At 40.1% G+C, this 22761-nt stretch overlaps 1 protein-coding gene and 1 long non-coding RNA gene across 2 annotated transcripts; one reads left to right on the forward strand and one right to left on the reverse strand.

The window, feature by feature from the left end:
* Positions 1-462: 462 nt before the first annotated feature.
* Positions 463-16582, reverse strand: glud1b (glutamate dehydrogenase 1b). Its single transcript, XM_071463343.1, has 13 exons — positions 16016-16582; positions 12323-12403; positions 11927-11982; positions 11064-11127; positions 9523-9617; positions 8103-8282; positions 6322-6459; positions 5974-6111; positions 5775-5855; positions 4845-4968; positions 3062-3153; positions 1959-2021; positions 463-1626 (listed from the first exon to the last, which is right to left on the reverse strand). The coding sequence occupies exons 1-13, from the start codon at positions 16410-16412 to the stop codon at positions 1507-1509; spliced, it is 1629 nt and encodes a 542-aa protein (XP_071319444.1). The 5' UTR covers positions 16413-16582; the 3' UTR covers positions 463-1506.
* LOC139609094 (uncharacterized) lies at positions 3385-4270 on the forward strand. Its single transcript, XR_011685155.1, has 3 exons — positions 3385-3494; positions 3867-3939; positions 4040-4270. It is a non-coding gene; the product is annotated as an uncharacterized lncRNA (long non-coding RNA).
* Positions 16583-22761: the final 6179 nt, after the last annotated feature.

A 22761-nucleotide genomic window follows, 5' to 3' on the forward strand; every position in this document is an offset into this window, starting at 1 on the left:
GAGGCACCTTCAGGCCCTTCTTATGATTACAGGTTATATCATGCTTTACAAATCAAACTGGCAACTGATCAACGCACAAAGTGATGCCTGGGGCCATTGGTGTTCCTGAGTCTTTGCTTTGTTTGTAATCCAGCCTCGCTCAAAGCTTTTACCTGATAAATCAGTGGATCTGACAGATTTTCTAACATGTTCATTCAGATTACAAAATCCAGACTTTGTTCTTTGCTGAACATGAGCTTTGTCTTCAGTGAGCACCATCAAGCCATTTTCTCAAATAAATCCCAAGGTTAGACTATGCTGATCATACATGTCTGAACATGTGTACTAAAAGTGAAAGTGTGTAGTGTGAAGGTGTGAAGACATGGGTGCAGCAGGTCGCTCCCAAATAGCATCAATTCCACCTCATTTGTTTAATCTAGTCTCTACTGGTTGTTTGGCAGCAAGTACCAAGAAACAGCTCAGTTGATATTTGTTCGGTTTAATTTCCTGGTTAACAGAGACGTTGCACAAACTATCGAACACACACTTTAACCACTTTTACAGTCCACCCAGTTTGTGACAGTATGAAAATAAACTCATGTGACACACTGTTGTATCTTTTTCTGAATATTTTAATTGGTTTCCACAAAATGAATAATATACAAATAAAAAGTAATATCCTCCAAAACGATTTGAGGAACTGGACGGTTAAAACTGAGGAAAATTCGACCAGGGAACGGGCGGTCACAGTGACATCTCGCCCCCTCCCTGCTCCCCTTTCTTGGCCAGTGGAGGAATCGGGGAGAAGCTGCTTTTAAGATATGAGACAGCAATGGGAAAGGAGGGGGAAAGCAGGGGACAAGCACTCAGAGAGTTTCTATTGAATCATGAAAGGTAAAAATCTATTTAAAAAAAAAAAATCCTACTTGGGAATCTTAAACCTTGGCAACTTCACGACTAACCTTTACACTTTAAAGAGTGAGAAGACAAACTCAAGAGTGATAAAATTACTATTCTCTTATTCACATGAAGTTAAATCTAAATCCCTTTGATTAAAGTTAAACTGCTCCCTAATAGAGCAGACCGCTTTCTGAAATAAGGCATCTGTAGTGGTGACAACTGAAACAGTCACAACACGAGGGTCACACATGCGTCCAGCGATCACCAAAAGGGCGCTCTGAACATGGCTGCCATACTATAATATGATCAACATTTATACGAGGGCTGAGGGGGGGACAGGGTGTTTTTCTGTCTCTCAGGATGTGGCGCTCTATCTGCTTTTTCCTCAACATAACCTCAAAAGCAAAAGCAAGAACAGGAAAATATCTAGAAAGAGATACAGATTCAGTAGAATGGGAGCACAGAGATTACAGGATAAATACCAGGCTAGCCAATGTGTGGCTGTATATGTGTGTGTGCATGTGTGTGTGAGAGAGCAGCGGTAAACAGTGATATGTTCTGAAGGCTGTTTAATAGGCGGAAGAAGGCAGGACAGGGTGGGGTAAGTGTAGGGTCTTCATTGGCCGTTTATGTGAAGGTGAGCCCCGCCTCGTTGTAGACTTTGAAGACCTTCTCGATGGCGTTGACGTAGGCGGCCGTCCGCAGGTCCAGACCCAGGTTGTACTTGCTCGCTGTGCGCATGATTTGCTAAAAAAAGGCAGAGTAGAAAATGTTTTACGCGCTGGCTGACAGCAATGTAACTATAACTACCACAGGATCCACAGCATGTGAAGATGGCCTGGCCTTAATGACTTCCTCTTCTCTACATTCAAACATCTCAAACATCCCTTTAAACTCATCCTGTTCATTCTCGGGGGAATTAATTTCCCTCACAATTGTTAATGGTTGATAGAAATTTTCCTGGATTGAAGCAGGATGAGGATTATGTAAATCATATATTTTATCTGAATTTACTACCACATATGGTCCCTGTTCACTGCAACAGGTTGGACTGTGTGATGTGTTGCACGATCACTCACCCGGGCCGATCTCTCCATGGTGTAGGCTAACCCAGAGTGAACAATATCCTTCTCAGAGGCCCCCTGCACAGACAGATGAATGTTAACCACACAGTCAATCTGAAGGACACGTTTTTATACAGCATGTGCGCAGAGTAGTCCTGAAATAATGAATCTTTCAGGGAATTAACAGAAAATGTGTAATTATTAGCAACAACAAACATTAGCTTTGCTGCTTCCTTTTGCTTTTTCACGTTTGCAAACTAAATGCTAGCACAACTTGGTCGTGGGAACTTGTGATTATCTTTTATTAGCATTTTGTTATTTGCTGTTTGTTGTTTCAGATTTTTGGGTGTCACTCATCAAATCTCTCATGACACTGCCTTTGTGTGACAAACTGCAGGAACGTCGTCCCGTACAAAGACTTGTTTTAAAAACACACGCAAAGAGCCAGCATCTGTTAGTGCTGGGTGTGTGGTGTTACCTCCTTGATTCTAAATGTATCAAGTATTTCTAGTATTTCCAGTTTTAAATCACTGTGTTTTGTGCAGCTCTCAGGACAACAGCATGTGATGTTTGGGTACCATGTGAAAGTAAAACAATAGGCTGTCAGCTACATGAAGATGATAACTCATGAAATCAAGAAGTGTTCCACGTTACTTACTGTGTTGGTGCTATACATGCATCATTTTCACACTAATAAATAAAATGATCAGCTCATTCCCACATTGCATCATGACATTACCAGAAATAAGAAGTGACCTGTTGACAATAACATTCAAATTAAAATGCAAAACAATAATTAACACTAACAGGCACATTCTCTGGTACCATTCTGAGAGTGAGGCCCAAACCTCCAAGTGCTCTCTTCTGTACTCTTTGATGTACGGGCTGCAGAGTTTATGACTGTCTTCAGGTTGTAATGCTTTGATTAACATGGCTGACAGTTCAGTAACATAACAGCTGAAAAGGTGGGATTTTAGAGAATGAGGATACGGCTATTTCCTCGTGCCGGAACGTACCATTGCAGACCTGATACAAATCAAACTCACTAAAGCATCAGTGTGTTTCTGATCAGCACCAGTCTGTGCTTGTATAGGTGCATCTCAGCAGATGTTACTCACAGCAACTCTGGCCTGGAAGTCAGCGGTCGGGACGATGGGGATGGGTCCTCCCTGTTTGCCAAACTTCCTCTCTAAACTCTCCTGCACAGACACTACAAGAGAAAGAATAGGAAAGGGAGGAATTAATGAGAGATCAGGGGCCTCTTTGTCTCCCAATCAATAACAAATACCAGTGATGGCACACCCTGAGGGATCATCTAGTTCATCTAGTTTCACTACTTGACTTGATTCTTCTTTTTTTTTAATATTACCATACATGGGTGGAAATGATTGTGCGATTTTATGATTGGCTGTATGTGAACAGGAGAAAAAGGTATAAATACACAGGGAAAGAGGTTTTCCAGAGCATCCTTTCCCTCGCTCAGACATTTCACATCCGCTGACACCAAATTTACAAAACATCACCGTCACTGCCTGAACTGCCACAGACTCGGTAAGAATTCATCTATTTATCTGTCCTTCAAATCTTTATTGACAGCTTTGTTAATTTCATGTTTTCTCTCGTCTACATTAAAACAAATTAATCTTGCATGTAAAATACATTAACAGCCTTGTTACTGATGTAAAAAAGCCAGGTGTACTGTACTGCTAGGGCTATTTTGTAAAAGTTAATTTCACCAAGAACACAACATAGTGAAATGTGAAAAACTTGCTGCAGTCGAAGAAGAGTCACATTTCAACTTAAGGTTTTTGTACAGGACAGAGTGAAGCAGGAGAGATAGACTTGATATATTATGAGTAGGTTAATCTCTATATGTCTACATCTAAGACAAATCCTGACCTGAGGATTTTCTTGTGATTTCAGGAAGCAGCTGTAGGATCAGAGCATCAACCATCTCAGTGGGAAAACCAGAGCATCACAACAAGAGAAATACAAGGTACAACACCAAAACAAGCCTAAGTACCAAATGTGTTGTAATAGTTATAACTAGCATGTTCATTTACAATAATTTATGGTTCTTTTTTGTTTTAATATAGATGACTGCTCTAAGAATTAACTTCGCTCCAAACATATCATTAAAACAAAAGAAAAAAGAGAAAGAAGAGACTATGAAAGCGACACCAGATGTTCTCTATGAGGACCTTAAAGGAAATGAAACAAGATGCAACCTTATTTTCTATACAAGACATCTAAAGGACTGGAGAAATGCAATACTGAATCATTATACTGAGACTGACGAAGAAGAACTGGTTACATTTAAATTTAAACTCTCAGAAAATAGAGGTACTATATGTATATATTCTAATGGATGGGTAGTGATACAAGGTAAAAGAAACAGACTTCGTGAATTTGAACAGAATTTTCAACAGTTATTGGGGATGATAAGGAACGGAGTACCGAGAATAATAAGTGGCTCTTGAAAAAGGTCGACATCCTGTTGAGGCTGGGATCAAGAGGATCAAATGAAAATAGGGAATGAAGACGAAGACTGTGTTGTCTGTTTATTAAGTTCAAATGGACCAGAAAAAAATGGATCACTGTGCAATAAGTAAGTTCTAATTAAAGCTTTTTTTAACCATTTAATGCCATGAATAGGTGACTGGGTTGTAAAATCAATTACATTTTTTTCCCTTTTTTGATTTGCATGTCATGTATTGTAGTCTGCATCTTTAACAATTTATGGTTCTGGTGTTAAAATGTGTTTTTAAAAATGGTGTATCAGGAGTTAAAACTGCAAAGGAGTCATAATGTTGATGCATCTTCTGATTGTGTCTTATGACACTAGCTCACTAAAGTCTGTCTGCAAGTTACAGAGGAATTACACAGCAGTGTTGTACTCACTGAGCAGGTGGTAGTTTGAGTCCCTCTCATATTTGAAGGTCAGTCTTCCATAGCTGACATGGTTCAGATTCTTCAGCCACTCGAAATAAGACACTGTCACACCACCAGCGTTCAGGTACATGTCCTGCAGCATGAAACATCACACAACTCAGACAACTGCCTGTTTGGAACAAGCTTCACTCCTCTGTGTAGAAGTGTTGTCATCAAATTTCCTCTGTGCTGCAAAAATGTTCTTAGGGTTTGAATAAGAAGGAAAATGATTTTTCTGATAAATAAAGAATAAACTGTTGAAGAAATGATTTTGTGAGACTATTCATTTGACAAACCATCATCAACATCAAAACATCACCTGAGAGGAAGAGCTTGAGTTAAAGTTTGTTGTTTGCTGAATTATCATTAGTTACAACACTTGTTTCTTGTTTTCAGAATAATTTATCCTGCTTATTGTTTAGGGTTAGATATTATATTCACATATTTGTGTTTCAAGTTCACAGGTAAAGTTAAGTATTCATAAGTGTTATTTATTAAGAGCATAATACAAATACTAATGTCTTCATCAGGGCCATGTGGGTGTGCTTTGATCACATTTTGTTGACAGTGTTGTAAACAAGTAAAAACCCTACAAACTGTCAGCAGATTTCAACTCAAATGTTGCTAAATCCTGATTGGTGCTTTGGCAGAGAGTTGTGTTCACTTAGAACACCATCGCTCTTAGTAAGAAGCTGACTGAGAAAACTGGTTTTCAGGGCCTTCATTGCAAACAATGGTAAAAAGCTTGATGAAGAATGTGTCTTTTGGCCAGCAATAAAGAAACTAGTTCATTCACAAGTACAAATCTAGAGTTTTGAATTGATTCAAAACAGCCTAAAATATGGTCAGTTTTCTAGTTTGCATTTCCGTGTGTGTGTGTGTGTGTGTGTGTGTACTTACAGGAATAACCATGACATTGTTCTCCAGGAAGATCTTGTCAGCATCTGGGGTGGTGGGGCCATTGGCACCCTCAGCGATGATCTAGAATAAACAAAACACACACTTCACTAACTCTGTCTAAGTTACCTGTCCTCACTCATATCAGACCAAATGATGACATAAAACCCAGGACTTTGGGTGAATCAAATCAAGTGTTTACCTTAGCCTTGATCCTGGGGGCATTATTGCGTGTGAGCTGCTTCTCTCCTGCAGCAGGGATCAGGATGTGACAGTTGGCTTCCAAAATGTTCCCATCGTAGGGTTTGGCTCCTGGGAAGCCAACGATGGTGCCGTGTTGCTGCAGAAAGTGCAAAACACACACAGATAAATATCTCAAAGTTAGAAAATTAGAAGAAGAAAAGTAATCTGATAGTAACATTGGTAAGTGAGAATGACTCAGTGAGACAAAAAAAGAAGTGACGTATTTTAGGAATAAAAAAACAGATCAACAAGGAGAAAGGACAACAGAAAGGCATAAGAAGTGAGGAGAGGGCAACTGTGCTGGTACCAGTTTGTAGTCCTCCAGCTGTTTGGGGTCGATGCCCTCTGGGTTGTAGATGGCTCCGTCAATCTCACCCACGCCCACACACTTGGCCCCAAACCTGTGCAGGTACCTCATGGAGTGGAGACCCACATTACCAAAGCCCTGTGAAAACATCACGATGATCATCACTTTGACATCATTAAATATCATTGGTAAACATTTTACTGAACCGTAGAGTGCAGTTCAGCTCCATGTAACCATACAGTTGACACTGGTGCCACCATGTGGCCAGTAAGGGGTAGGTAATATGGATAATCATGTATCGCAGTAACATGATGATGCTATAATGATATATATCTAATTACAGTATATGTTTAATATTTTAGAAATGAGACACACACAAGAAATCGAGACACTTCATTCCACTGATTCCAAGCTCCTGTAAATCAACTACTGCTGTAAAGATTTAGATTTGGAGCGTTGCCCACCATAATCTCATACAACCAGAGATATTAAAGGACTTCAACCTCTGTGTGAATTATATAGTCACATTTCTAATGGGTAAAACTTTATCATCTCATGGTATCTAAGGTGTCACACACTCCTGCTCTAACTGAACTGCAGGATAATAGAGATACGAAGAGCTGACTTCACAGCTGATTAAAAAAATGCAGTGTGATAAAGGAGTAAAATCATGTCCCTGCTTTGATCCTGATGCCACACTAAAGATCTACTGTCTCCTCTCTCACCAAGAAAATCTAATCCAAGCACTTCATCTCACACACACACACACACACACACACACACACACACACACACAGAGGGATTAGCTTTTTGAACATCCATGTCACAATTCATCTGTTGTCACTGCTTCTTCACCTCCTCAGTGACACCCTTACCCACTCCGAAACTCTCTAATGGCTTCTTTATTATAGCTGAGAAAATATTCCTGTTTAAAAAATCTCTATGAAACAAGGAAAGGATGTTTGTGGGTGCAATGTGCATCATGTGAGGAGACAAGCAGCAGATCCTCTTTTATGGGTTTGAAAGTTACACAGGGTGCAGCCAGGGTTTCAAATGCATTTGAATATACAGCGTCTTTAATCAAGGATACCAGATAATACTGTTGTCATGAAAAAGTGGTAATTATAGAAAAAATTCCAGGAAAGCGTGGAGGCCAGTGCCTAGGGGTCCCATGGCCATGTGTCAGTGTGTCTTTGTGTGTGTGTGTGTGTGTGTGTGCACGCTTGCTTCCATGACACATGAAGAGCTGCCATGTGACAAGTGGAAGTGAAACTGCTTGAGAATGCTGCTCTTTTACTTTTTCGTCCACACACACTAACACACACACACACACACACACACACACACACACACACACACACACACACACACACACACACACACACACACACACACACACACACACACACACACACACACACACACACACACAAATTCCATGATTTTACTGTTACTCATCTTTTCATCATCTTTTCCACAAAGCTCGACAGGCAGGATTTAGAGGAGCAGAGCAGGCTCATTTCTCCCACTTTCTTGCTGATTTATTTCCCTTGAACAAAGAACCTCCTTCGGTTCACTGTCTGCTTAGTATGAGATCAGATGCAGGCTAAAACAGATGGCATGGCTGTGATTGAGGCGCAGCTCTAAAACCCCTCATCACGTTTTCAAATGAAAACTTAAATCCTGTGGGGAAAAATCTGCAGTGCATTTAGGATCTCCTTCCTCTTGAGCAAAATGCTTCCTAGTATGATCAAACCATGCCTGCGTGTGTGTGCGTGTACCTGGACGATGAAGGTCTTGTCCTGGAAGCCAGGGGTCAGGCCCAGCATGCTCATGTAGGACGCCTCGTTAATGAAGTTCTCAATGCCGTGGAAAACTCCACGACCAGTGGCTGAGATACGTCCATGGATTCCTCCCTGGCTGATGGGCTTTCCTGTCACACATGCATGGGCGTTGATGTCCTGTAAACACATATGCAAAGATTAGAGCACAAAGTAATCTGGAGAGTCTTGAGATTGAAGCAAGCACTGAGACCATTACTTTTTGCAGGAAACAATGTTATATTTCTTTTTTTTTTTTTTTTTTTTTTTTTAAATCTACCACTTTTTAAATTAAATTAAAAAAAAGATTTTTGGAAACTAGTATCTAGTGGCCATCGGTGATACTGCATCTTAAGGCCCTTTCTGCACCAGCTTTACTTTTTGACCATGGTGTTAAATGTTTGACATGCACACAGTGAAAGGTTGTGTAGTGGCACAGATGCAGTGCAGCAGCTGACCGAACGTCAGCACACACTACCCATAACCCTCTCCCCTCAGATACCCAGAGCAGGAATGTGTCACCCAAGTCCTGCCAGGGGTATCTGGAACAGAGGACACATGACTGGATAAAGTGGGAGGAGGTGAGAGAAGGAGAGTGGGAAGGGGAAATGAGCAAAGGAGGGGGATTTAACCAAATGCAGGTTGAACTTGTTTTTAGGACAAAAATGAAGATTTATGTGGATTACAATGTTTGAAGTCATTAACATCTATGGCCACTGATGTGTAGAGTATTTTGCGTGTATTAATTTGACATAGATCACAAGGAAATCCTCACAATGAAGAAACTGGAACCAGTGAGTGCTTGCAGGATAATAATTTCGTTTCAGCTGTAACAGTCACCCAACTCATGTCTACAGCAGAGTCAGTTGAGTTCTCTTAAAACTGCAGCTGGCTTTTCCTAACTCCTTCTGAGTTCACCTTTACACTTTCCTCAGACTTTAACACAGTTAAAATCAAGCCAGTGAGAGTTTTTCACTGTTATAATTTTTGACAATTAGGATCAAACTTCTAACAGTTGAAAAGTACACATGAACACACACACGGACAAATATTTTCCATCTTTAGTCAAATAAGCCTTGTTAGACAGGTTTTGATAGGAGAATGATTAAGTGATAACATAAATACACACACACACACACACACACACACACACACACACACACACACACACACACACACACACACACAGGCCTCAGTTGGTAAAGCTGCCTTTAAGAGAGCAGGAATGTTTCTGTGGTGGGCTGGGAAAGGGAGAGGCAGGAAACCACTGTTCATGGTTTACATGTGAGTCATTCCTTGTTTTTAATTTGGCCCATTTCAAAATTGGTACCAAAAACCCAGCCAAGTCACACAGATTGGTTCTGTACGTCTGAGAACTCACAGTGTGCGCAATAGTGTTGGCGTATGTGTCGGCAATCCAGGACATTTCCCTCTCTCCTGTGCTCATGTCTGGGGCTGGGACATCGATGCCAGGTCCTGGAGAACAAAGACATGTTGGTGAGGAAGGAAGGGGGAAAAGTGGGAGAGTTCTGTAAAGCACGCCAGTCTCTGTGTGCCCTCTGACCATCCTAGACATTTGAATGAACATTATGTTATTGACGATACAGATTCGGACATCAGGGGAAACGTGAGCACCAGGCTTTGTGCTCTGTGTCATATATACATGCACCCTCGAGAGTCTTGTATCTTAGGACGAGGTCCAGAAACAGACACAGGCATGCAGAGAGAAGGGGGATGGGACCACTGAGAGAGAAAATGATGACTGACTCTCTCAATAGGTGCAGCTTGACATGTTACACTCACACTAACACAACAGGGCAGTGATGTGTGCAGCAGTTAATGTTTCACCTCCAGGGTGTGTAAAAATTCACTAGTCAAGGCTGCTATAAAAAAAAACTCGCCAATTTAATAAACTATGTCTGTCTACAAGCATATAAAACATCAAAACACACATAAGAGACGGCGTCATGTCTGCTGTGTTTGTACTGGGTACATTATAAACATTAACATGCATCCAGGCAGGGGCAGAAAAGCTGCCTGAATAGGGGCCGTTAACCTGCTGAACCAGTGTATATGTTTACGTGTGACCTCGCTCAACACAGTTGACGCTAATCTTACAACGTCCTGCAGAAATTAATTGAAATGACCATTTCAATTTCTGTAATAATGTCAGGTTTACCAGTCAAACAAGCTAGCACCTCTTTAAAATGAATGATTCTCCCTCAGAGACAATACTGTACTTTTTACTGCACTACATTTATGTGATAACTTATTTTGCACAGTCAGATTAATACAGAATATAATGATGTGTTGTAATAGGTTAAGATAAAACTGTATTGATCCCAGGGAGAAATTCACAAGCTACCCAGCAGTAGTTTAATGAAAATCAGCCCCACCACACATAAAAATGACATACACACTGATGCTATATTTTTAACTTTAGTCAAATTTTGAATACTGCCTTATATTTCTACCCTGTAGTATTGCTACTTCCACCACTGCATACATAATATACATTATAATAAGAACTGATAAGTTGTCATTTCTGCTTTCTCCACCTGTAAACACCAGATTCAAGTTGAACTTTTATCCCAGTCTCTTTCTTTTTCACCATTATTAATCGTGTCTCTCTTCAGCTGACACAGACACACCCTGAGCTACCCCAACCTGAACAAACAACACTAGATGGCAGGAAATGTTTACTTCTGTGTGGAAATATCCATCACCACAGCTACAGTCTTTTAACTGAGTCAAATAATGATGAGGACATCGGACAGATTCATTTTGCAGGGCTGAAAGAACCAAATACAAAGCAGGGCAACAAATAACCACTCACAAAAATTATAAAATGTTTTTAACTTTTCAGCAACAAGTTTAACAGTTATCAATTTAAACTGTTTAAATTCAGCCACAAAAACTCACCAATGAAACCCTTCTTGGCCAGCTCAATGGTGAACCTCCTGGTAATCTTCTCCAGCTCATTATCCTGCAACGGACAGTAAGTGTAGAGTTTAGGAAAAACATGTTGTCTTGGTTACATTACTTCCTGCTAAATTGTGTGTCCTCCATATAAAGCAAGATGCTTCAGGGGCTTTGATAAAACTGTTAGGTTTTTGTTTAGGCTTTTCTTCCAGTCAACACTGAGCTCAGAGGCAACAGCCAATGACCTTTAAATCTGTTTGTCTCACAGTATCCTTCAATAGACAGACTAAACTCCCTATCTGTAATCAAATAAAAGACAGGACAGGCGTCATTTAAAGAATAAGAACATTTCATTTAAAACCACAAAATGCTTATATTATAATATATTTGGTCATTTATTGGCTCTGCAGCTCCCCCAGTCTTTAAATTAAACTTCTAGAGGAAGTCTAGAAGGAAATCTAGAGGAAGATACAGAGGCACATTTGATTATCTGCTTCGACAGCTGAATCTAAACAAGCTTCTCTTTCACATCATGATCTCTCTCTCTTTAATTTTTCTCTCTTCTAACTTAATTTCCCCTCCCTGTGTGGACGAACTAATACAACATCAAAGGATGGGATTCTGCAGCTCTGCCTCATGCATTCTCGTGTGATTGAGTCATCCACTGAGTTTGTTTGGATTCGGAAAAGAGGCATACGAAAACAGATATCCCTCACACACAATGCCAGCCTCGTAAATGTTAAGTGTTCATTTTAGGCTTTGTTGCTTTCCCATAAGAAATATAGCAGACAGATAAACATGTCTGTGTATCTCTACATGTGCGTGTTAGTGTCAGGGAGGAGGAGTGACATTAGAAGGCTTACAGTGTAATTCCTGGGGTTGATCTTGACTCCAGCCTTGGCTCCCCCAAATGGTACATCTGGAGAAAAATAATACAGCATGAAAACCAGAGGGACGCACATTTGCTTGTGCTAACACACAAGCCACAAAGATCCGCATGTAGAACCACATTTTTAATGTGGAATCAGAATAGGAAGAGGCAAAACGAACTGATAACTATTCTCTACTTTACTGCTGTTGCATGACCAATAGCCTCACATCATGGAAAAGCCAGGAGTAATGCCCGAGTGCTTTTAAACACGAAACATCATGTGGATAAATGACAAGAAATTGGTAAGAAGTGCATTTTTAATATGTTTGTGGAGACCAGGGGATAACCACCAAGAGGCTTTGTGGAAAGCTTAGGCTTTAATACTCACCGACAACAGCGCACTTGTAGGTCATCAGAGAAGCCAGGGCTTTCACCTCATCCACAGACACATCTGTACTGTAACGGATACCTGACAAAACACACACACACGCAAACACACACATACAGGGGGAAGTTTAAAACATATTTTTAAAAAATGAAAGAAAAACGTCCAAAAGGCCTAGATGTTTTGCTATGTTCAGATTTTTATACGATAAAAACACATATTTCTTTTTTTAACCAACTGAAATCCAATTTTTTGATACTTTTACTAATCAATAAAGTATTCAAACTGCAACATGGGGGAAATCATCACTATGGGTGCAGCTCAACAACAGAATAAGGTATAGCTTGTCTGTCAAAAGACTGGACTGGACCAGTAATTGCAGACAGTATGTTCTCCACAACCACAGCAGATCACATGCACAGGTCAGAGTTCACTGATTGTGTCTGACAGCCACAGTAACAGCGACGGGTGGGTGGGAACCGAATGAGCCAATCCCAGCCCTCTACTCTGACTCAATTCCTCAAGCTGCAGTCATTTCTTCCTGTTGTCTAGAGTTTACTACCGTTGCCAGGGTAACATCTGTGGGCCAGCCCGGGTGCAGCATTACATGAGATCATATACGCAGCCAGACTGCCCAAGTCACACTACTGCATCTCATTTCCACAGCGTGTTTGTGTGATTGGCCGGCAATACCAAATATAGCATATCCAGAGTTAGCCTTACACAGAGAAACCCAAGGGCAAACAGCACAAAGAGGAGACTGCTGATTCAAAAGCACTGTGTCTATTTGCGTGTTCAACTGCAAGCACAGCATAGGAAGCACAAGCAAAATCCCACCTACTATGATATAATCTTGCAGTGCCACTTAATGACATCATTTCATGCCCATCTACTTTCATTTGTTATTGCATGATAATAGTGGTACACAAGGAAAAGATCAAAAATCCTGAAAACAAAGCTCCATCTTCCAGACAGCTGCTGTGCTTCTCTTCTCTTCATTTCCAATCATCCGGGCCGTCAGAGGACAATCTTGAGCTCAGTGATCAAATTAAAAAGGGCAGAAAAAAAGCTTGTCTGCCTACCCATCCCCCATCCAGCCATCCATTTATCCATGCAACCAACAGCCCACCACAGCAACGAGAGTCAAAACATATCTGTAAACACATTCCCCTGAAAGATGAAGGGCAGATTTTTGGAAACACGCTGAAATTCAGAGTTTGTGCAGCCGTCAGAGCAGCTGAACCTCTGCTGAAGGCCTGAGGTAATGGAGCCTTATTAAAACACATTTTGAGACTCCTGCTTGAATAATGGTGTCTTTGATTCAAATGACTACTTTTTCATCAGTACTCAATTTCAGTATTGTTTCAAAAATCGTTCATTATTCAATGCATTTATTCTTTATTGTGAGCATTTTTTTCTGTCATTAATAACTGCTTCTTCTTCTTCATTTTTTTACATGCACACATCACTGTTTATAAGTCTGTGTGTGGTTATTTACACCAACAATTATCCACAGCAGTAGAAGCCGTACTAATGCTAGTGGCTTTTCAGTTGTTATCTTTTTCTCCAGAAGTGTAAAAAGTTGAGATGTTTTGGCTGCAATGATCCACAAAGATGGAAAGAGATTTTGATTAAGCAGTAAGGACTCTAACACTTCATTTAATTACACCATGTTGCATTAAATATCTATTTAAAAACATTTCTACTGAATGGCTTTTAACTTCTATTACATATCTATTCAACTTTGACAAACTGCTGCGCTCATCCGTTCCCATGTGAAAAAAGTGACATGAAAACATCCAGCAGATTTATTCCACTTCTGCACAGAAAGGAGAAGGAAACAAAACTTGAGTGGTTTGTACTTTTTAACAGCAGAATAACTTTTCGTAAACTCTCCTCTCAAGGTGTGCAAACAACTATGCATCTACACGCAAACCATGTGTTGTTACTGAGTTAAGATGCTCACTCAGTAGTCAGCAGAGAGCGGTGGAGCTCAGGCAGGCAGCTGTTGTTCTGTGTGGCTCTCAAAGTTGAAGCACGAGCACCACATGCACACACAGAGCAGCCTTTGCACTCTGTAGTTTGATCTGAACACAGCCATGGGTCTATGCACTATATCAATAATTAAACCCACTGGAAAAATAACTGCTTTTAGTCCTATTCCACCCCTATTATCCTGGAATTCAGCATGAGCAAACAATCAGTTCACTGACTCAACTGGACCAATAAATAAGTCTGTCAGCAAAATAAAAATTGTGTAAACAGCATGTTTTTTCATGAATATGATCTGAGACAAGTGACTAGGTTATGATACAGCTCTGGATCGAGGTGATGCCCAGCTCTCCTCTGGCTTTTATGAGATGGCTACAGGCAATAACGCTCCTTCACTGGTATTGATTTCACCCCCTGCCTCCCTGAGTGATTTCTCACTGATAACTGGCTGGACAGTATGTGGTACTGCAAATTCATAAATGGGCGCACTGATCCATTACTGTTAAGTGGTTTGGTTTGGAGAAATTTCTAATGGATATTTTATCTGGTTGACATAAATGACACCAGTCTGATTCAGCTTGTCAGGCAGGTTCTTTTTTTTTTTTTTTTTTTTTTTTTTTTTAAATGGTAAAGCAATTATTGTGTATAGCCTTGAGTAGAAATATGCCTCCCCAGAATAGGCCCACATTTACTACATCAAGCAGGTGCGGTGGAAGGTTTCATAGCGTTAATACCAGGCCAATGTCCACTCCACACCATTCAAACATGCCCTTTGAGTGGCTGACTGAGTGGTATGTCTTTTTCTACTGAGATTGCCTCCACTGCATAGCACCCTCCCCCACCTGTCACACTGCTGACAAATAGGAGTGCCTGGAAACACTACCACCCCCAACCCAAGTCTTACACCTCCCATCTTCCTATACATCATATCCCTCTACTCGCAATTTACCCAGAGTGCACTGCAGCAGCAGCCCACAATACCTCTGCTTTGAACCTTGAACTCTGAACCAAAGAGCATGTGTCACCCTGTCATATCATATTCTGCCCAGGCCCGGCACACTGCACATACAGCCCCTTTAAACAGTGGAACTCACTATTTGTCTATAGAACAAATATGGACCACCTCCAAAGTATTTGCTTTTGCTTGGGTTTGGCTGCGTGTTTGAGTCACCTGGAATAAAAATCCCTGAGCAATACTTCTTCAGTGGTCAACCATGTGTCTGCATTGGACATTACATCTGACATCTGACATATAAATCAGAATAAGAGTGGACCACATTGGTGATAGTGACAAAAACAAACAAACAAAAAAAATGGCACATCCATCCAGTTTTAAAGTGTTGGCAAAATGATTGAACATGAAAGATAACATTTAAGATTCAAGGGCTGGAGCTGAAACCAGATAGAGTTTGACTGTTAGCTCCCTGCTGGCACAGCCACAGGTGAGCAGGAAGGTCACTGTAAATTGTGAAAAGTCCCATGTAAGCAGTCTCCTGTAAACAAACAACCAGCTGCTAAAACACGGGTGTAGCCTTGGTTAGCTCCGGTGTAGTCGTGTGTAACGGTTAAGCTAATGTTGCAGCCGTTAACGGCAGCTGCCTTATGTTTTTAACGCTTTTAAGTAGCTAACGGTGCTAATGCTAAGTAGCTGGCTATAGCTAGCTGTCAAAGGGGCCAGCCAGGGTGGTCTGGGTCAGTTCTTACCCCCTTTGCAGGGTGTCCTGTGCTGGCTGTGCTGGGCGCGGTAGCCCTCCACCACCTCCCACTCTCCGTTATCCCTCTTGATGGGGAAAGACACGCTCAGGACGTGGTTACAGGGCTTGATGATGCGCAGGATGCCCCTCACACGGTTCCTCTTCTGCTCGGGGCTCTCCCTGGTCCTCAGGTCCTCCACCAGCTTGTCCTCCACGATGGTGGCGCCGCGGTCGAAGAAGCCCTCGACCATCCTGAAGAAGTTGGGGTCGTCGGGCTTGTCCGCAGCGTCGGCATAATGACGGACCCGCATCAGGGAGGAGGACACCGGGAGAGCGGAGTCCACGCAGCCGGAGGCCAGGGCGCTACCCGCAGAGCGGCTTAGCAGCTCCCCGAAATAACGATACATGACTGAAATTAGCTAACTGTGTAAACGGAAAAAATAATTAAAAAAAGGCAACTGAAACAACAAGGACAATGGGGGTGACGACAGGAGAGAAGGGTAGAATAAGCGACACAGCAACTCCTCACCGTGTCCCGTCCTCTGGCCGAGTGGGAAATCACACGCTGTGTCCGTTTGCTTTAAAAGGCAGCGGGGGCTCCCCGGGACGTACGCGGAAGAGGAGGACCGACGGAGGCGCTCTCGGTTTGCACCATTTCACAGTTTATTAGGTATACTCAGCTAGGGCCAGTGTGGTATAATAATAATAATAATAATAAGAAGAAGAAGAAGAATAATAATATAATAATAAGAATAATAATGATAATAACAATAATAATAATAATAATAATAATAGTAATAATGATAATAATGCTGATGATGATGATGATAATAATAATAATAATAATAATAATAATGATAATGCTGATGGTGATAATAATAATAATAATAATAATAATAATAATAATAATGATAATAATGATAATGCTGCTGCTGATGATAATAATAATAATAATAATAATGCTGATGATGATGATAATAATAACAATAATAATAATAATAATACATTAGATAATGCATTGCAGCCATTATGTGTACAGGTGTTCCTATTATTTTGTCTACCTCATTCAAATCAGTGAGTGTAGGGTAAACAACAGATGCACCTCTTTGCAAAACAGTTCAGCAGCACGACAGACTGCAGGATTGAGATGAATGAACACCTCTTTAACACAGATTCAGCACAAAGTGAGCATTATAACTTTCATGAAGGGAGAATTGACCTGTCCAGGGTGTACCCCGCTTTCTACTCTCCTACACTACATTGTAATATTTAATAAATATAGTAAAATATTGTACTTTTTACACCACTTTACACAAAATATGAGAATCTTAAAACATATATATATATATATTACAACTAATAACTACCCAACACTATATCACATGGTAAAAATTAGCTCTGCCTTGGCCAACTACAATAATAAGGTACCACTTATATATTAATGCATCTGTAATAATGATCCAGGGATGATTCTGCATAATGAGAACTTTCAGCTTTGATACTTTAAGCACATTTTGTTGCTAATACTTCTACTTAAGTAAATTATTTAAATATTTCTGACAACACTGTTAATACTATATTAATAGGCAACATGCAAATCAAAAATTGTGAGTTATATTGCACAGAAATGCATTGCATATGATTCAAGGTGATTTGTTAAAGAATTGTTACAGATATCAAATAAGTATACATTGAAATGCCCTCTATTGACTTTGGACATCTCATTTACAAAAGCACACTTTGGATTAAGGATTTGACATGTTTAAGAATATCCTTATTTGCTTTCTTGCAGACAGTTAGATGAGAAGATCGAAACCACTCTCATGTTAAATATGAAGATATGGCCAGCAGGAATTTAGCTTAGCTTAGCATTAAGACAGGAAATGGTGGCAAACAGTTAGCCTGGCTCTGTAGCTTGGCAGGAAGTTACTGTACTCGGCCAAGTAATAGTCCAACAGATACTCCCCATGTTAATTATGCAAAGCGTATTCACATTCACATTCTTAAAACATAAGCATGTCATACTAACCAAGGCCCTTAAATGACACAAGTCATTTTAGTTACAAGTAATAGAAGGTAGTATTACTTTTAGACCAAACAATATCTTGAAGGTTAAATAGAAATCATAACATTTAAACTGATTGCAATAAAAATAGCTGAGGTGAGAAGCACTTAAAAACAAATGAATGCTATATTAAGTGTATATCAATATTTCATTACATTTACTGGAACATAAGGTGGCAGACACGAAGTGCACCAGCCTGGTCATTCATTAGCTTCTGCACAGCAGCCACACTGTTACAGTTTTGTACTTTGTGGCTTGATCAAAGGATCTCTGCCAGGCCTGCTTTCATCAGCAGTTCCCTGATCTGTTGAGCGAGTGACACAGACGAGAGGGAGGAGAGCGAGGGAGTCAGCTCTCTGTGTTTGCATCAGTCATTAACCAACCTCTTGGGAAGCTACAATTAATAGTTGAGTTGATCTCTTGATGCACAGTTTGTGACTATCAGGAGAAATAATCATTGACAGGTTCCAGTGAAAAATGAAAGTTTACAGAGATTCTGGTGACTCTGTGAGGCTGAATGCTAACATCAGCATGCTAACCTGGCCACAGTGATAATGCCATGTTGCTGATGTGTTGCAGATGTTATGTTTTCCTCATTCACCACATTAGTTTAGGGTGTTAGCATGATAATATTTGCTAACAAGAACTCAATGCAAAGTCAAGTTGAGGCTAATGGGAACGTCATTGGTTTTGCAGGAGTTTGGCCTCATTTGACCTAACAACATACATGTCTGTCTATATTTCATGGCACTAAATCCAATGCTTGATGACACATTTTAATAAAAACAAAAACAAAAAAAATAAACCCCATCTGAGAATCATTAATATGGGTACAAAATTTTGTGCTAAATTAATCTAGTAGATGTTGAGATACTTCACTGCATAAGTAAAAGGTTTTCCCTTGTGGCATTAAGTAAAAAGTCTGAGAATCACCAAAGTCAGTGGAATATAACCTCTGGGAACCATCAATGTCTGTACAAAATATTATGGCAATCCATTCAAAAGTGGTGGAATGATTCATACGTGTCTGAGTGAAGTGTGTGTGTGTGTGTGTGTGTGTGTGGAGGAGTGTGGGGGGGTTGGTGTCTTCCACTCAGCTGCGACACCTCTACCAGGTTGCTCAGGCTACTTTTCATCAGAGGCCCCTTGATTCAGCAGAGGGGCAAGGTATTATGGGTCCAACCTACTGATCAGCCAGTCAGCAGAGCTTTTATATGCTTTGCACACACTGCATGCAAAGCGATGTTTTCCACAAGAGCAGACACTGCAGCATTATTCAAAATCTGTCGTAAATCTCTGCTGCTGTGCAGCGGCCAACATGTGAGAGCTATTTTACAAACATGAATATAACTTTGATGGGGATGAGCGTGCACAACACTCTCATTAACAACTAGCTGTTTTTGTGCTGGTTACATGTTTAGGGCAGTGCATCTGCTCCAACAGATTGAGCAGAGCTACAGAAGCTGAGCACTAAGTGTCTCTTATGTAAAACTGCATTCATTATTTCACACATACAGCATGTGCAAACATTGTCTACCCCTCTACATGACACATGGAGACAGGATCTTAGTGCTGAGATCGTCTGAATGAAGGCCCTGACCGGGGCTTACACCTGTGGACTCTGCACAGGAGATAAGATTAGATCCTTCCCCCGGGCACAAGTACAAATACACATTCATACTGTATGCTTAAATAGTGGTACACACACATGGTTGCACAATATGAAAAACAAACTGATTTATGGCTCTGTTAGGTGTGATTTTACATCCGCAATATGTTAAATATATGCAAATACACACAGGTTTGCTGCAGGTTTGCATGTATCAGGTTTGTAAATCCACATGTTCTGAACATCCTGCACCATCTCTCTGATGTCAGTCGGACAAAATAATCAATAGTAACCATGTTACGCCAACTGCCACAAAGTCAAGGCAGTGTTTCAGTATTTCTAATGCAATAATGGAAGAGCTTATCACCTTATTGTTCTATCAGTCTACTACAGGGCCATATAGTTATATTGACTTTTCAAAGGTGATATCCTGACTGAGATGAAATGGCACAATTTTAGAACAGACAGACAGAGAGAAGGGATATAAGATCTGACCTCTTAGGACTGTTCTGTTCTTTTTTTGCAAGATAAGTAAACAGCAGTAAAGATAAACTGAAGTTCTATATCATACTGAGGCCCCTGTCCTGCCTCAGATATAAGGAAGCAAAACTTTTGACCGACAAGATCTTCATCAGACATCCATGTGGGCATAGGAAATAGATACAGGCCAAAAATGGCAGCTGCATCTACAATTAGGAAATCACACAACATTAAATAAAATCTATTAAATAGTTTACTACACACATAAGAACATGTCCTGAAGACAGGACTCTAGTCAGTGCAGAACATATATTTTTTGCCATGAATGATTCATTGTCATTAATTAATTTTTTAAAAAAAGAGAAAAAAAGAGTTCAGGTTCATATAAACAGGGTTTTATCTGACAATTGTGCATTACTTGAGCATTAAGATGACTGAACATGGTCCAAAATTGAGAGAAGATTCGTCTTATTAAAAGTTTCTTTTCTAAATGATCACAAAACGCACAAGCTTAACGATATGCTCCATCCTACCTGCTTTCAAATCATTTAAAATACCCCTGTTATCCTGCACCTTTACTTCCTTTATTTCATATTTATATGTTTTATTTTTTGTCATTACTAATAATTCATTTTATTCAGTTTTGGTTGATTTTCTTTTTCTCTTCATTGTGTTTTTCAATTTTTTTTATTGCTATTTTAATTGCCTCATTGCTATAAATATATAATATATAATAATATATGCCTTGCCTACAATCATACAAATGTCCTATGCAAAGTTCTTGAGCTGGATCTCATTCATGTGCCTGCCTGTAAACCGACCTGTTTTTAACATGTCATGTCAAACATGTATCAGTCAAAGGAATTTGAACTGTGAACTCTGCAACAAAGGTCAGTTTCAGTCAGCTCTGTTTTTTCCAACCTTTCTTTATGCAGATGTAGCCTAACGATGATTCCACTATAAAACAATGACTGCATTAAAAGACAATTGATAATTAAATGAAAATAAATTTGCCTTTTAATCCAATTTGCTTGTGATTAAATTCAGTGCTCCCTCTCTCTCTCCTTCATCACCCCACCAGTATTTCCCTGCCTGTGTGACTCTAGTTGATCTTTAATGATGTTATTCCCCCTGTCACCGCCTCTCTGTGTTTTCCTCCCCACACTGCCAGACACTGATTTATCATGGCTGTGTTTCAAAGGGTGAGCACTGTCATGTCATTGGCTTAAAGCCTGACAACACCCACCCAACCATAGAGGTGTGACTGGGGGAGGAGAGGAGGGTAAGAAGAAGGGGTACAGGGAGTTGACGTAAACAAGGGCCTGTTCAGTCAGGTCACATGGGGTTTTCACTGGAAATGCGTGGAAGCTCGGAGGAGCAGAGGCCGTCTGCGCGTCTGTGTGTGAAGGTTGTGAACGTTTGTACACCTTTAAAAGGGGAGTAGTTTGGGTAGTTTGAAATTAAACCCCCAACCCACCACAATGACCTCCTCCACCTCTTATCTCTGCCCTCTGTGTCTCATACTCGGTCATACTGGAGTGATCAGGCTTCTGAAGCAACAGCGCAGTGACACAATCTCCTCAACAACTATCAGGTTGACCTTGAAAACCGACATGGTCAACCAGAAAATGGCCGTTTGGCAAAACAACCCAAAAAGATTTCCTCAAGACAAAGGACAAAAAATTGTTTTCCATCTTGGAAAAGCTTGTGCCACTTTCCTTGGCTAAGTGAAGGCTCAAAGTCAGCTGTGACTTTGTGAATGAATCAATTTTTAGATGGTCACGCGGGTTGGATAAAAAGATTATTGACAACAAGCCTCTTTTATTCCTTTTAAGCAAAGAGAAAGAGAGCAGGGAGTTAACAGAGTTCAAAGTAAATGATGAGTAGAGACTGAAGAGCAGGGAGTAGACTCAGGGTTATTCAGGGATAGTGATTAACATACAATAAGGCAGATTTGTAATACAATACACAGAATGCAGCCTAATTCATAGCACATACTGAGTCAGTTTGAATCTAAAAATATTTCACTTTGGATTTTTTACTTTTTGACTCTTCATTTTCAAACACAAATCTAATCTTTTTTCCGTGTTAACGCTGAGATTCTGTACAATTAATATCATCTTTATCATCTTGTACGACACATTTAACTCGCAAAAATACAAATACAAATATAAATTCATCTTTATGCTGATTTAACAAGAAGCTGGAGTCTGGCTCAACTGTCAGAATGGTTTCATTTCAGTCTGGTTATTTTTAAATAAGTTGCTGATTATATTACAAACTAGAACTGTACCTTATTTGATTTGATTTATTACCTGTTTTATATGTAGGTTCATTTATTATGTATGAGCATATGTACATATGTATTACTACTTTCACTTACTTCCATTTACATAATCACATAAAATTGTAGTTATTTTTTCTATTGGATGGCCAGGAAGAGAAGATGTTGTACTAGTAACAGCTAATGGGAATCCACATAAATACACAAATAAGTCAATATTTGTGTAAAGATTTTTTACTGGCCAATCAGTCCAGATTTGATTATATAATGGTTTCTAATGGGACACCTGGCTAGTTTTGACTTTTTACTGAGCTTTTA

Source organism: Trachinotus anak, unplaced genomic scaffold (genome assembly GCF_046630095.1).
Source record: "Trachinotus anak isolate AG129_WGS33_773 ecotype Australia unplaced genomic scaffold, CSIRO_AGI_Tana_v1 ptg000025l, whole genome shotgun sequence".
NCBI classification, from domain to species: domain Eukaryota; kingdom Metazoa; phylum Chordata; class Actinopteri; order Carangiformes; family Carangidae; genus Trachinotus; species Trachinotus anak.

What these genes read in the sequence shown, in the direction of transcription:
- glud1b (XM_071463343.1), bottom strand. Translation starts at nt 16,412, where the DNA reads ATGTATCGTTATTTCGGGGAGCTGCTAAGCCGCTCTGCGGGTAGCGCC. An exon ending in TCAACCCCAGGAATTACACT is followed by an intron (nt 11,128 to 11,926) that starts GTAAGCCTTCTA and finishes TGTCCGTTGCAG; the next exon opens with GATAATGAGCTGGAGAAGAT. An exon ending in CCATGGAGAGATCGGCCCGG is followed by an intron (nt 1,627 to 1,958) that starts GTGAGTGATCGT and finishes GCCTTTTTTTAG; the next exon opens with CAAATCATGCGCACAGCGAG.